Source organism: Mytilus galloprovincialis, chromosome 1 (genome assembly GCF_965363235.1).
Source record: "Mytilus galloprovincialis chromosome 1, xbMytGall1.hap1.1, whole genome shotgun sequence".
Classification (NCBI taxonomy): Eukaryota; Metazoa; Mollusca; class Bivalvia; order Mytilida; family Mytilidae; genus Mytilus; species Mytilus galloprovincialis.
The window spans coordinates 789,620-806,899 of record NC_134838.1 but is presented as its reverse complement, the minus strand read 5'-3'; the positions used below and the strand labels follow the sequence as shown (position 1 = coordinate 806,899).

The 17,280-nt window shown below is 30.5% G+C and overlaps 1 protein-coding gene across 4 annotated transcripts in view; it reads right to left on the bottom strand.

The window, feature by feature from the left end:
• The window catches only part of LOC143062770 (ATP-binding cassette sub-family C member 5-like), a 93,130-nt gene extending 78,896 nt beyond the window's left edge, over positions 1–14,234 (bottom strand). The window contains exons 1-4 of one of the 4 annotated variants that reach the window (XM_076234559.1): positions 14,051–14,234; positions 12,763–12,792; positions 11,277–11,395; positions 8,819–8,878 (exon numbers count right to left, since the gene is read on the bottom strand). In XM_076234559.1, coding sequence (XP_076090674.1) covers positions 8,819–8,878; positions 11,277–11,311 — 95 coding nt within the window. In that variant the 5' untranslated portion in view covers positions 11,312–11,395; positions 12,763–12,792; positions 14,051–14,234. The remainder of the gene's footprint in view (positions 1–8,818; positions 8,879–11,276; positions 11,396–12,762; positions 12,793–14,050) is intronic. The other 3 variants (XM_076234551.1, XM_076234574.1, XM_076234568.1) reach the window with 3 other exon arrangements.
• Between the last annotated feature and the right edge of the window lie 3,046 nt (positions 14,235–17,280).

Genomic DNA, 17,280 nt, shown 5'->3' with positions numbered 1-17,280 from the left:
CATGTTTTATTATGCTGCATAACATAGATGATGCTCTCCCGACTCCAAAGATATTCAATATCATAAAGTCGATGAAAAACACCATGACAAAAAATTAATAAAAAATACTATACCTGGGTGTGACGTGCATCATCACTGAGACTGAACCAAGTTGAAAATACAATAATTGAGAGGAATCACTACGATAATGTATTAATGCCTATATTTAGCCAAAAGTACGCGTCTACCTTTAAAAACATATGAATTTGATCATTGATTCCTCTTATTATTTGCAAAAATCCTACGTTTTATCTATGAGTGGTTTTTTTTCAACATGCATACCCTTTATTCCTTATCCTAATTTGTCAATACTTTACATTCTTTTCGATTTGATTAGCTCTTCGATGTTGTTAGGCTCGGAAATCATTGAGGTGCAGAAACATTGGTACCGTTAAGTTGCCTTTTTTGTAAGGCCATTTTGTTTTTTAATTATGAAAAATGATAAGCCAAACCTAAAACAAGTCGCCTAGTAGTCTTCAACTCTACATGTAGTCACCTATATTTTATAAACTCTAGCTGACATCAGCATTATGAATATAAATATTTCAAATGTTAATTTTGTATAATCCTAGTTTACATTTTGTAGGTTTATCAATGTCGGTGGATAGGTAAATACAACCAACAGAAGTAAACCACTGTTAAATAGTCATAAATCGATTGAGCGAGAGAGAACAATCCGGGTCACAAACCAAAAACCTTACATTCAAACATAAAAAGGTGAATTCAACTTTTAATAGTTTTGACCTGTAAATTTTACATGTAATGCAAAACAAAATGTGTTAATGGTAAGAGAAAGTACGACACATATATATCAACCTACGCAGAAAGAGACTTCTATGTAAATTTAAGATTTCCAAATAATTATAGATTTATCAAATAGATCACATTTGTATTTGATGTAAGTTAACACACCGAGCATTACTACATTAAGTTATTGATTTAAATCTACGGAATTTTCTATGTTCACTTATTGTATACTGAACTTTAAAAATAGTATGGGTGGTTTTAGTTCAACTTTACTTATAACTGAGGACTCCTGAGTGTCACTTATGTGTATCTTTTAGAGAACATACAATCTAACTCTCTTTCATCTTGTAAGAGTATTCAAACATTTCACTTTTCTACTCTTTACACAAGTATTCCACATTCCAAACTAAAGACAAATTGAAAGAGTTGGTATTGCTTGCTTCATTAAATGCCAACGTAGATACAAGGATCTTGTCTTAGGGAGGGATAAATCCTACTTTGTAAAGGATCACTCTGATTCAAACAAAAAATTCTCTAAAACTGATATTATCAAGATGCTTGCTTGATTTCTTGATTGACAACATATTTGTTACGTTCGGAGGACGTGTTTTTCAACAGACTGTCGACATTCCAAGGGGAACAAATTGTGCCCCTCTACTTGCCGACTTGTTTTTTTATTATTATGAGGCTGACCTCATGCAGAACTTCTTAGGAATAAAGATAAGAAGTTAGCGATATCCTTTAACTCTACTTTCCGCTACTTAGATGATGTTCTTTCACTAAATAATTCAAAATTTGGTGACTATGTGGAACGCATCTATCCTATCGTTATGTCGGCCTCATATCTTGACTTACATCTAGAAATTGACCACGCAAGTCGGTTGAAAACAAAACTTTACGCCAAAAGAGATGATTTCAGCTTTCCAATTGTGAATTTTCCATTTCTAAGTAGTAGCATTCCAGCAGCACCTGCATACGAGGTATATATCTCCCAATTGATACGATATTCCCGTGCTTGTATTTCCTATCATGATTTTGTTGATAGAGGGTTGCTGCTCACAAGGAAGCTATTAAACCAAGAGTTCCAAATGGTGAAGTTGAAATCATCCCTTCATAAATTTTACAGACGCCATCACGAGTTGGTTGACCGTTATGGAATAACCGTTTCACAAATGATATCGGATATGTTCCTTACGTCGTTACTACAATCCCCTTCCCTTTCATGTATGTGACCTACTGAATTAGACTATTTACCGAATTTGTTATCATATAAGCAGCACGACGGATGCCACATGTGGAGCAGGATCTGCTTACCCTTCCTGAGCACATGAGATCACCCCTAGTTTTTGGTGGGGTTCGTGTTGTTTATTTTTTAGTTTTCTATGTTGTGTCACGTGTACTATTTTTTGTCTGTTTGTATTTTTCATTTTTAGCCATGGCGTTGTCAGTTTAGTTTCGATTTATGAGTTTGACTGTCCCTTTGGTATCTTTCGTCCCTCTTTTATATATCTTCTGTCATATCTTAATTAAATGGAAATATAACAAGTATTGCGTATGAATAGTGTTACAGCTTATCTTTTGATTTAAAGATATGCTAGTGTAGCACATTCATTATAAGAGTAAATGGTAGAGTTATTCAATCTTTTTACAATTATATAAATGATATGTCAGATATCAAAATTGATAATCTTAATGTACAATTCACCTAATCAATTATGAAAAAATTTGGAATAATTCAAGAAAAATTTGTAAAATTTGACCAAATCTAAAGCTGTAACTTCCACAGTTATAACTGTTTCCCTCAGTTTTAGTTTGTTACCCCGATTTTGTTTTTTGTCCATGGATTTATGAGTTTGAACATCGGTATACTACTGTTGCCTTTTTTAATTAGTTCTTTTATTTCCAAATGTTGAATACATTTATTCATCTAAAACATCTTCGAAGATTGATCATAGACTAGCTTATAGTTTGGACTGTAAGACGTGTATTTTGTCTACCAAATAATCATCAGCAAACATGTTTTAAACACTTAATTAGGACGTACCAGATAAAAACTATTTCGCTAGCTTATGTCGTGCGCATGGACATCTGTATAATATATTCTTTTTCAAATCATATAAAAATCTATGTTATAGTTTACGAAGGTATTTTGAAATGGTAAACAAATATATATATCGGATTATACAATTTAATAAAGCACGAAAACGAAAATACGAATAAATGGTAAATCAGGGAAAGTTTCAATGAGAAAGCATCGACGTGTGCCCAGAATATTTAATAGCTCGAAAGTATTTAACAAATGGATCTTTGTCTTTGGTTGAGAGACGTCTCATTGGAAATTTACCACATATTCTTAATTTTATTTTTATTCAGTTTTCGGACTGCATAGCAAAGTCATATTAAGATTTTATATTTTCAGTACACTATTTATATTTATGACATTTAAAGAGTAATACATTGAAATGGTCAGGCTATACATTTTAAAATAAGACGTTGGAAGAGTTTTTGTAATTTACTATAGGCGTAGTAATTCTTCATCTGTTAAGTCACAAAAAAATCATAGCATAGATTCTTTTTTTTATCAGCAACCAAAGCCGTTATTAAGAGTTAAGGTGAAACTGCATACTCAAGAAAAAGGAGAATCAGGTGTGTACACTTCACATTCAAATAGATATAGGAAGATGTAGTGTGAGTGCCAATAAGAAAACTCTCCATCCAAATAACAATTTATAAAAGTAAACCATTATAGGTCAATGTACGGCTCACACCGAACAAAAAGCTATAAAGGGCTCTAAAATTACTAATGTAAAACCATTCAAACGTGGAAAACCAACGGTTTTCTGTTAAAGTACAAACTTCTGTACCCTTTTCAATTGCATTTTAATGTAACATTGTTTGATTAATAAGAACATATAAAAGAAATATTATGTTTAAGAAATTGGTAGTTTCTGAAAGTTAGGTTTTCAATGTAATGTTTTGTAAAAAGTAAAATGAAAAAAAAAATACTGAACTCAGATGAAACTCAAATCGGAAAGTTCATAATCACATGGAAACCAAATGACAAAAAACATCAAAATCGAATGGACAACAACTGTCATATTCCTGACTTGGTAGAGGCATATTCAAATGAAAAAAAGGTGGATTAAACCTGGTTTTATAGCGCTAAACTTATTACTTTGTACGACAGTCTCATCAAATTCCGTTATTTTTTTTTTCCACTTATGAAGTTTGAACTTTGAATGACTTTGATATGTTCGGACTCTTTCAAATAATACTATTGGATGCTATTTGAATGTTTATAATATTATCAAATGTTCCTTGGAAGTCCCTCCACTGGATTGTTTTTAAATTTCAGAGCAATACCGTCTTTAAACTATAAACTTAAAATTGAAAAGATACTCACATTACTTTGGCTCCCATTTTAAAATAAAATCTGAATTTCGTTAAATTCATCCATGTATGAAAATCTCCTCACTACTAGTTTATATGACAAGAATTTGTAAAAAATGTTCATTGAATTTTTAAGCGACGTCACACACACTTATTTTTTCCGTCCTATTACTTTTTAAGACCGTAAATTCATAACCTTTCAACATACAAAAAATACACAATTTCGGAAGTTATACATACAGACAACACTTGTGGTCATAAACATAAAGAACGAGAGATAGACAACAATAACAAGACACAAATTATATATTTGTATCTCTGTTTTTTTTGGTATATTTACTTGTTCGATATAAATATGTATATTCATAAACAAATATAAAAAAATGTATATTTAATACTTTAATATTTTTAAGGGTGTGACATAGCAGTAAGTATAGATGTGTTAATGTTCTGTTTTGTTTTTCTTTTGTTATGTGTGTATGTTGGTTTTTTTTTCTTGCGTTTTTTGTTTGCTTCAGCTTTATATTTTTATTTTAGTGCTTTCCAGCATGTAATGTCGGTAAAACAGGAATGTTTTCCTACCCCACTAAAATAGCCAAGATAGGATACTAGGTTAAACTATGTATGTCATATATACATATTATATAGTCTCCAAATTTTAAAGCTTAACGACTATTTTTTTTTTCTCACGCTTAAATGACTGGTTGTACGGTCAGTACTCACCCGATAATAGAAACCGTAAAACAGTTAAATTTACACAAAATTTATCATTAGAAGCCTTGTTCTAATGAAACTTTATGGGACAGAATTTTTTTTACTGTTATCTTGTCTCAAATAATACCATGATAGAAGGTGAGATTATTACAAATGACTTGAATGAATAAGTGAAGCTGGCTTAACAAATAGTACCAATAATTGAAAATTTATTGCGAAATTTTAAATTTTATTTCTTTTAAAAGAGAATCAATCGTGTAGCCCTATCAAACATGCTTTATGCTTTCTACTAGTGCTTACTGCTTACTGCGTAGCTTATATTTATATGATTTTCATTTGTGTTGATTTGCCTGAAGCTTAATTTGTGCATGACTGAAGCTTAATTTGTACAGGTCAAGAGCTTTTAGATTAGCTGCTATTAATTCTTAGTTACATATACATGCTTTATTGGCTCATGGTGTAAATATCATGAAGTGTATTAAGAAAAAAATAAACACTTGCAAAATCCTGAAAATGTTAACACTACAAACAAATCTATTGATTGCATTGAAAATCAAACATTTGTTTGTCTGTATGTACATGTTGAAAGCAAAAACTAAATATACACATATTTATGGTCTTCATTAGCCCACTATTTCTTTCGGTCTGACTCATTTGAAATGAAATGAAATAAAAAGTTACTTAAATCAACCAAAACAGTGTATATTCAATGCATTTAGATTTTGATATGAAAACACATTATATAATGGAGATTGTTTTATTTATTATAATTTAAATTAGATAGATTTATCTCTCTTTGTACACAGTATTTCTGTATTAAAAAATATTTGAACACAAGTGGATAGGTTACTCTTCACTACAATAGTAATTTGTTTTTAATTATTATTAGATGTTTGATATTTACACTATGATCTCAAATTTTTTTTTTTTTTTTTTTTTTTTAATTTTTTATGTTTGTTTTTCATTTTGACACAGTATTACTTATTGTATGGAAACTATGATGTATTTAGGATACAGCAGGAAATTAAGGTAGAGGAGATCAGACATTTCAGAGTTACATTATCACTTACTTATATAAAACACTATGGGAGAATACGGTCGCAATACTCTTATCAAATCTCAAGTATTTATTATTCAGCTATAAAAATAAAATTGAATAAATGAGTGATAGTGGTATAAAAATTGTTTCATACAACTGTCAAGGTTTAAATTCAAAGGAGAAGAGGAGAGATGTTTTTGATTATCTTAAAGCAAAAAATTGCCACATATATTGTTTACAAAATACACATTTTTCAGAAACAGAAGAAATATCAATAAAAAATCTATGGGGAGGAGACTGTATTTTCAATTCTTTTGCAACAAACAAAAGAGGGGTAGCAATATTTTTTACCAAAAACTTTGAATACAAGATACATAGGATAAAAAAAGATGATCAAGGAAATCTGTTAGGAATTGATATTGAAATTGAAGGAAAAAGAATAACTTTGATAAGCTTATATGGTCCAAATAAAGATTCACCTGAATTTTATTCTAGAGTAAGTCATACAATAGAAGACTTGAACAACCAATCAGTTTTAATAACTGGAGATTACAATTAAGTCCAAAACCAAAATCTTGATACTTATAATTACCAAAATGTAAATAACCCAAAAGCCAAGGAGAAAGTTTTAAATATAATAGAAAATTATGATTTAACAGATCCCTATAGGGAATTGTACCCTGAACTGAAAAAATTTACATGGAGAAAAAATAATCCCATTAAACAAGCAAGATTGGATTTCTTTTTAATATCGCAGGGCCTTAATCAACATGTACATGATATACACATTCTCAACAGTTATAGATCCGATCACTCCCCAATAATGTTACATTTAAAGATGAATAACTTTATAATTGGTAAAGGTCTATGGAAATTTAACAATTCACTTTTACATGACATTGAATATTCAGCTGCTGTTAAAGAGACTATAAATAAAGTTAAAGAACAATACGCATCACTAGTATACAAGAGAGAAACATTAGAAAAGATAAATGACCTAGAAATTCAATTTACTATAAACGATCAACTCTTTCTAGAAACTTTATTAACAGAAATTAGAGGAAAATCAATTTCATATGCTTCTTTTAGGAAGAAACAAAAAGATAAAAAAGAAAGAATACTATCAGAAGATATTAAAAAACTAGAAGAACAAATATTGACAGAAGAAATATTTATTGAAACTGAAAAAAAGAAAACTGATCTAAAAGTATTAAGACAAAAAAAGATGAGGGGGTCCTACATCAGATCCAAAATTCAATGGATAGAAGAAGGAGAAAAACCTTCAAACTTTTTTCTAAATTTAGAAACTAAACATTTTATAAATAAAACTATTCCAAAATTAGTCAATGAAAAAGGGGACACTATCAGTGAGCAAGATAAAATATTAAAAGAAGCAAACAATTATTACAAAAGGCTATATACTAAAACAGAAAGTTTGAATAATGTTAAACTAAACAATGAAATCCCTGATACTGATATTAAAATAATAAATAATACCATTAGAGAATCTTTGGAGGGTGAAATTACTTATGGTGAATTGACAACTGCTTTGCGAAAAATGAAAAATGAAAAAAGCCCTGGGTCAGATGGTTTCACAAATGAATTTTTCAAGTTTTTTTGGATAGATATAGGAAAATTTGTATTTCGGTCTATAATTAATGGTTACAAAAAGGGTGAATTATCAATTACTCAAAGACAAGGTATTATCACCTGTATTCCAAAGGGAGATAAACCGAGTCAATTCATGAAAAATTGGCGACCAATAAGTTTACTAAATACCACATATAAATTAGCATCAAGCTGCATAGCTGAGCGTATAAAATTAGTTCTACCTCAAATTATTAACAGTGATCAGACTGGTTTTATTCCGGGTAGATTTATAGGGGAGAATACTCGTCTTATTTACGATATATTATTTCATACAGAACTAAATGATTTACCAGGACTGCTCCTTCTCATAGATTTTGAAAAAGCTTCTGATTCTGTATCATGGAATTTCATTGAAGACGTTTTAGACTTTTTCAATTTCGGCCCCTCTATAAAACAATGGGTAAGAACCTTTTACAAAAATATAAGTTCTGCAGTTTTTCAAAATTGTTTTTTATCTGAATTCTTTGAAATTCAAAGAGGTTGTCGACAAGGGGATCATTTATCCCCTTGTATATTTCTTTTATGTGCAGAAATACTTGGAATATTAATCAGAAAAAATAAAGATATAAAGGGAATTAAAATTTTTTTTTTATTTTTGCTTTTTCCAAAATTCCAAATTTCTGTGATTTTTATTTATTTATTCTTTATTTTTTTTATCTATTCAGATTTATTGATCATTCTGTATTGATAATGTTTTAGTTGGGTATATTATAATTTACAATGATTTATAAATGTATATATTACAGTTAAATAAACTAACAAATACTAACCAAATTGACTATATGCTACTAACGGTTAACGAGGCCGGTACCGGTATTTGATGTATTCACTAACAAGTGTCAAACAATCAATAAAGTATGATCAAATTTTAAAAAAAAAGCAATAACAAGACATTACTTAGAAGACTTGAAGTCATATGAAACCGTAAATAAAAACAACCATGATGCATATGTTGTTTTTATAACTTAATGGAGAGTTGTTGTCCATTCGTTTGATGTGTTTAGTACATGTAACTCTTTGGTACTTTTAATGTAACGAATATCCAATGTCGAACAGCGGTACACTCCTGTTGCATTTATTTACTACCGTTGCGTGAATGTGTATATTTTTAAATGTCCATTCTCAATTTCATTACATAATAGATTATGCGGAATTGAAAAATCCGTTGAATTTAAACTACAACTATAAACTATTTTGGGAAAACCGTAGAGATAGACTATGCATTTAACCAAAACTTACTGTGTATTTGAATCTGTTTGCAAGGCTTCATTGGGTTTCTGTATAACTGCTTCATATACACTACAATTAAAATTTTAAAAGTGTTTAAATGTTGTTTGATAGTTCTTACGTTTAAAAAAAGAATCATCAAATAACATCAGTTTACAATAAATCAAGCTTTTATTCTATAATGATTTCAACAAATTGCACTAAGTATACCTGATATATTAATTATTGTGTCATTCAATCATAGTGTTTCTTTCTATCTGTCATCTTTTAAAAGTCACAATGTCATCCTCTTTTTGTAGATGAATGCGACTTATCGGTTGTGACTTTCAATAAGTAATATAACGGTTGCCATCCGATTCTAATGCATAAAGAAAAGAAATAATACGATAATACTTCGAAAAGTTGTCTAAATTAGACAAATAAAAAAAATCCAAGAAACTTCATGAATGATTTTGGCGCAAAGATGTCATGGCCAAACGTGACGTCATACAAATGAAAACTTACAAACTGGAGGTTATTACGTTACCTGCACGATTCAAATTCAAATAAAATTACAATAAAACGGCAAATTCTAGGTAGGTGCTGTTTTTTTTAACGATTAAATAGTAGTAATCAAACATTTGTTGATTCAATCAATTCAAAATGACGGGTTCCACCTTAGTTACGCCTGGTCAATTGTGGATTTGACGGCAACTTTTAGTCAATGAAAAAAATTGTTACCTACAAATTGCATAAGAATAAAATATATAAGTCAAGTTAAAAAGGAAAAAAAGAAAATGTTCTCTTTTATTGTAAATTCAAGTTCAAAAACGATCTTCGTTTTTAATTTCTAGATGTAAATCAATATTTGAAGCAGACCTAACAATACTGGCATTGATCTTCATCAGGTCGGGAACACTTCCTTTTATATTTCTACATAAATTGTTATACTTATGTCCTTGCATATGTTTTTGTTTATTTACATATGATGCATTTTTTGTTAACATGGGTAAATGACCAATTATCTAAATAAGTTACCATTAAGGACTTCTACGTGTTTATGATCAACCGAAAACACGTGTTACAAACTGAAATATTACACATTTTCCCATAACTTTGTACCACTAGGACGTAAATTTTGTGAAAATTGCAGCGATTTATCAAAACCTATTATATGTTTTGCGTAAATTGGATACATGTATTTTGATTTTCTTTTCAGATTTAAATTCCTGAATTTGTCTCGGTTGCACCATATATTCTATTAATATTCTCCGTCCAAATTCAAAGCGTATAGTATTTGAATTATTTTCTTAGATACTGTTTCCCATTTGATACTGTTAGCCACGCCAGGTACATGATTTTTAATGTTACGATTACAAGTGCAATGTATTATAATGGACAAAACCAGTGCAACTACTATCACAAGACGAAAAAGAAAGTACTAATAAGTAAAATCGTGATGCCAGTAAACACTATTGTTTTTTAAAATCTGAGCCTGCACATTTGAAGCTTATGTATTTCACATTAAACGCATTCGCTAAACAAAAAAAAAATTATTATAAGAGTCCCAGACATTGTATGAGTTGAAAGTTTCAACAAACAATTCCACGTATTTTAAGTTATAATGAACTCGTAGTACCCCACAATTGTAGTTCATTGAGGCGATTGGTCAGTTTTTAAAGGCAATATTAACCTCCTATTTGAAAAATTACTATGCAAATATATTCTGATGTGAGGGAATCTAGAGTTCCCGACTTGTTTATGTCAAAGTTATACATATATATAATAACAGATACTGCACAATGATGGAATGGTTGTTAACAGAAACAAGCCTAGTACACATTTGTGAACTTTCTTAAAAAGTCCACAAAGTTCAAACGTTTAAATGAAAAGATTTCAAAAATAATGTTCAGTGTGAATCTGAAATACCTATGGAGGATTTGGCAGACTTTGCTTTGGGGTTTGGGAATTGATTATCAAGGCAAAACTGAATAACGATTGGGATCCACCAAACTCAAAATGTTTTTTTTTTTTTATTTCAGGAAAATTGATGGTGAATAGTCAAAATGATAATTTCATTTTTTTACCTGGCAGCAAATGCATTGTCCCTTTTCAAGTGTTGTTGATCACTACTAGTCTCGATACTAGTTGATTACATATTGTATCATGGCACGGAACAAAGAAGGGAGAGCAGTTAGTGTCAAATTTTAATATTGTTCATCGGAAGCATTGTTACACCAACTCACAAACGAATGACAGACTGCTCGATTTATAGTCATGATGTTCATTTATTCTAAAGAATCGATCTTAGTTGCCTTAAAATATTTTGCCAAGATGAATACTAAATGAATCTTATCTTTGCTTACTGGGTTGAAAATATGGAACAGTCAATTTGTTTCCCGATATGGCCTTTCCTCCAAAGACATACAGTTTACACTTTGACAATAACTAAGAATTTGACATTTTACTAGTTAAAAAATTATTAACTTACATGTTTTTGGATCCTTTTTGTTCTGTTTTATTCATTGTGATATACCTCCCTGCGTATTGTCCTGTAGAATGTAAATCGGGGTATGACACAACATGTATTTAAAAGATACAGACGATGTGCTGAATAAATAATTCATTAACACAATTTAGGCAATAAAATAAATTAACATTTGAAATTTATAATGTACTTATATGTTTAAAACAAAGCATACAATAGTACACGTTTATTGGCTTTCTAACTGTTTTGATATGAGCGTCACTGATGAGTCTTATTTAGACAAAACGCGCGTCTGGCGTATCAAATTATAAGCCTGGTACCTTTGATAATTATTATTGTAAAACGTATAGCTTTTGTTTTGTTGCTGTGTAAGTACAGTTAATTCTAAATGCCGCTAAAACAAATTGAACAACGGAATTTCTTCGTCGCTTTCGGTTTGAAAATCGAATTACTTATGCTGCCTTAATCAATCTGCAGCCTTGAACAGAACTGCATGTCAGGATATTTTCAAGGTTTCTCCTGAGATGTCTCAAAAGAGGGACGAAAGATACAAAAGGGACAGTCAAACTCATAAATCTAAAACAAACTGACAACGCCATGGCTAAAAATGAAATAGACAAACAAAAAACAGCACACACGACACAACATATAAAACAAAAGAATAAACAACACGACCCCCCCCCCCAAAAAAAAAAACGAACTAGGGGCGATCTCATGTGCTCCGGAAGGGTAAGCAGATCCTGCAGATCTCAAGTGTTTAATACCTTTTTTTTTCTTTCTGTCAATAGGGTTACATATTAATACGTATAGTGTATCTTGGTGCGAAGCAAATAGAGGAAATACTTTATAAAGCTAATCGGTTGGAATTAAAAAAGGACCCTATTTCTGATACATCTGTATTGTAGTATGTTGTAGTAACCAGATATATAATGGTTATGATGTAATAAAATCTTGCCAAATTGCTTTTGTGTTTGTCAGACATGTTTGAACATCATTTGATTTGTTAATCCTTATCTATCTGTATATCAAACACAGCTAAACGATACATCTTGTTGTCAATATAATGGAGTTTTATGCAAATATCATACAAGTGATATATTTAACTAGACATCAAATCAGGGTCTACCATGTTCGACACAAGGAAACTGCCCGTACCAATTCAGAAATATGACAGTTGTTATACCCATTCGTTAAATTTTGATTAGGGATTTCCCGTCTAGAATTTTCCTCGGAGTTCGGTATTTTTGTTGTTTTACATTTTTAATAATATCACTGAGGGATATATCCACACAGTTGAGCAGCGGTTTTATAGTGGTTAAAAAATCACTGCAGCATATATTAATGACGTTCTTTTATTAAGAAATAAAAGCAATGCTTTTTATAATTCTGGGATTCGAAGCATCTTTCTGGATTTAACTTCAACAGGAAAGCTCAAAGCCGAATATTTGAATGATGTATAAGAAATGAAACAGTTGAAGAGCAAAATTACCTCTAAATTGCCAATACCATCTGATTTTACCTGGAGGAGATAAAACATAAGTTTCATTAAATGTCTAAATTTTAAGTATGTAAACATTTTTGTACAAAAAACATTGATGATAATTAAAGAGTGACATTAATACTTGTAGTGATTTATAATTTCTTTTTTTTTAAATTCTGATAAGACATAAACTATACTAGGCTTATAATTTTGTACGCCAGACACTCGTTTTGTCTACAAATGATTCATCAGAGATTGTTGAAATAGATCAGTTAAAAGGCCAATTAAAGTACAAAGTTGAAGGAAATTGAGGAGCAAATTTCAGAAAGGTAATGTGATTTATTCCTGTGGCAGAACATTTTTAGTATTTCGAACCATTAAAAGTTTAGAAAAATGTTAATGAATGAATATGCACCATACCAAACTGTGTCGTTACAAAGCCTCAGTCAACCCCGTATGATATTACAATTGTCTGTTTCATCTTTTAATTATCCTGCCCATACTATTTAATGTAAATATATTTGTGTAAATTGTTGGTTGACAAAAGATTACATAATTTTGTTGTATAAATTATGTAATCTTTCGTCGTCTGTTTTGTTATCATATACACACATAAAATAATGTTTTACTTCAACATATGAAAATAGTTTAATGTTACAAATCATGATGTATTGTTTATGTGTACATGTCATGGTACCCATATGGAATAATAAATATTCGAATTCATAAATTTTAGGTTAGCGTGTCTATATTTGATATATACAAAGTTTATTACCTGTATCCTCGAGCCAGTATCAATAAACTAAAATATATACCACTGACTTACTTGGTGAAAGATAACGAACTTTCCGTAACTATTATATTAATAAATATATATTGATGCAAATTTGTACAATTAAGGGCCTCCATCTGTGTTGTTATGAACATTGACCGTATAAAAAGTAACATCATTAAAATACTGAACTTAGAGGAAAATCAATTCGGAAAGTCCATAATCACATGGCAAAATCAAATAACAAAACGCATCAAAAACGAATGGACAAGAACTGGCATTTTCAAATGTAGAAAATGGTGGATTAAACCTGGTTTTATAGCGCTAACCCTCTCACTTTGATGACAGTCTCATCAAATTCCGTTATATTTACATTGATGCGTTAAATCAACTTAATATGTACTCTACAAGTCACAACACTAGTTCAATATCACATAACCACTACATGACAAGTTTTAACATTAAAGTTTCTAAAGATGTGTTTTACTGTACATTATAATTTTATATTTTCAAATATTCGCATACCTTCAATACAGGTCTTCGTCTTTGTAGACTTTGTCGACGGGGAAACACTTGTGTCTTATATATTTGAAAGCCGGATCATTGCTGAAGGAAAGGTTTTCTCCATTAGCATCAATTGTCTTGTATATGAGGTTTTTTTTGGAACACCTCTCACCTTTGTCCTGATTTACCTGTTTTGTTCTTGATAACGTTTTATCTCAGTATCAACAAATAAATAAAATCAAATTTGAACTAGACTGTGACAAGTATAACCTATTCAAACAAGGATACAAAATCTCACAAAGTTTATTTCTGTATGGTTAATGTTAATGTGCTTTAAACTTAACTTCGATAGTCAGTCATTAGATTTCTTAGTGATTGAAATTGATTACTGTAAGAACATTTATTACATGTCTGCTGTTCTTCGAAAAAAGATAAAAGTGGTTAATTAACCTATTTAACGAAAATGTGCATACAAACTCCTTTTTTTTCTTTCTTTCAAAGTTATGAATTAAAGCATGGATGCAATCTGATACTCCTCGTCACAGAATCGTCAAATACGGCTGAAGTACGGCTTGTTAGTCAATCCCGACTTATTCATGATACTATTCCAAATTCGAGTCAATTTGATTCTGTTATTACTCTAATACATATTACTAAGATTACCTTTTAATGTTGTGTCGTTGTTCTCCTCTACTATTAAAGCGTTTCCCTCAGTTTTAGTTTGTTACCCCGATTTTGTTTTTTGTCCATAGATTTATGAGTTTTGAACAGCGGTATACTACTGTTGCCTTTATTTATAAGCAGAAAATAAAGATTTACAAACTTTATTTGCATACTGCTTTGTTAACGTTTGTATTATTTTGTGGGTCTCTCATTGGATTCTTCTGCCTCTTTTTATCATCTAGATCATTGCAACTCATTGCCATATGTTGCTTAAATTTTAGACAATTGTTAAATTTATATGTTAATATAACAATATTAATACGACCTTGAATCATGACTTTTCCCCTAATTTGTCAACTACAATTGTGTCTCCATTTTCGTGTTTTTGGGTCTTTTTTTCATAATGAACTTTTCCAACCCTCTTTTCCTTTATGTATTTGATTTTTTGGGGAAAATAATTCGTTTTGTCTCTACATTGTCGATATAATATATCTAGTTTCAATACCATTACATTGTCTAAGTAACCTTCCTGTCGATTTATAGTAGAATAATATTTTCCTTGTATTGAGTGTTACCTATAATCATTATTGCTGTTTAAATGCCACATCAGTTTCTTATAGTGCATGTACAATGTTTTTGACATCATATTCAATTTGATTTTCTTAGTATAACGTTTGATGTTGTTTTATCTTTAATATAATCCAAATTAATTCTTCATGTGAATTCATTTGCATTTATTTAAACAGACTTTTATCCATTTGACTTCTGTATATTTGCAGTAAAAAAATCTTAAAAATTCATTTTTATCAATTAATATTTTTTCCTTGATGTATGTTAATATATGATATATACGAACTCTGACTATTAATTACATAATTTTTGGTCAATAATTAAAAAAGATTCCCATTAGGTCTCTATGTTACTTTTATTTTTTGAAGTGTTGATTACCTGATGGAGTAAGTATCAGTAGTGTAACAGCCTTTCAATCAAAACAAACACAACATACATGTGCTTTTAGTGTTAGTTTATTTGTACCATGTGACTATACCAATTTGAATATTAAACAGGTCGAGAACTCTAGATTTTCTGACGTCAGAATATATTTGCATAGTAATTTCCAAAACACAAGGCCAATTCGGCCTTCAAAAACTGACCAATCGAATCAATGAACTACAATGCATTGTGGGCTACTACGAGTAAACTACTACTTAAAACACGTGGAATTAGTTGGAAAACAGTCAACTAATATATTGTCTGGGACTCTCATTACCAATGTTTTTATTCTGCAAATATGCTTAATGTAAAATATATAACGTAATCTTCAATTTGCATGCTCAGATTAAAAAAATATTGTTTACTGGCTTCACGATTCGACTTTCTTTTTCGCCTTGCAAAAGTAGTTGAACCGGTTTTGTGCCTTGTTATGAATTGAACCTGCATTAATTTCATGACATGAAACAGTGAAATATTCAATGAAGTGACCACTGTCCAGTAAGAAAATCATTTGAGCTCTTTTAAACCGGTATAATGTCATTCCAAAACATTGCTGCCTACAAAAACACGAAAACTTTCATTGAAACACTTCTTTCTGTACTGAATGTGTAATTTTTTTTTATCAGGGCCTGAACTAAAAGAAAGAACATCATAATATTCAGTATGCTAAAAATAAGTGTAATGAAAGCGGCAGGGACGGATCAAGCCATTTTAAAAAGGAGGGTCCTAACCATGGACAAAAGGGGAGGGGGTTCCAACTACATGTCCCCATCCAAATGCACTGATCGTCCAAAAAAGGGGGGTCCATACCCCGGAACCCCCGCCCCCTTGATCCGCCACTGAGCGGGTACGGTATATAGCTCAACACATTTTTTATAGTTTCATCCATCGATAATATCCGTTTGTTGCTAATTTTATCACAAAATATACCTCAGAGGTTTTTTATCGTTCGGCTGCTGTCCTGTTGACATATGTAAAATATCTCCAATATTAAAAGTCTCTGGATCACAGTGGGTGCCATATTACCTTTTATTTTTTTTCTTAAACGTGCTTTGTATATAGAAATAAGAAGATGAGGTATGAGTGCCAAATGAGACATCTTTCCGACAAAGACATAATTTAGTAAAGTAAGCAGTCATAGGTTCAATGCTGAAAAGTAAGCTATTTATAAATGACCCAAAAATTACTTGCGTAAAACAATCAAAAAAAAAAAAAAAAATAAAAGGAGAAGAAATCCATCCCATCAAAAAAAAAATATTGTATAGGAAGGAGCCTGTATTTCAGTGGGTGTCATTTGTTTATGTGTTACATATTTGTTTTCCGTTCATTTTTTTTTAATATAATTAAGGCCGTTAGTTTTCTCGTTTGAATTGTTTTACATTGTAATATAGGGGCCTTTTATAGCTGACTATGCGGTATGGGCTTTGCTCATTGTTGAAGGCTATACGGTGATCTATAACTGTTAATTTCTGTGTCATTTTGGTCTCTTGTTGACAGCTGTCTCATTGGCAATCATACCAAATCTTATTTTTTATTATAGATCCAACGCTGCAATTTTCACAAAACATATCAAATTTTCCACCTTGTCGCACATA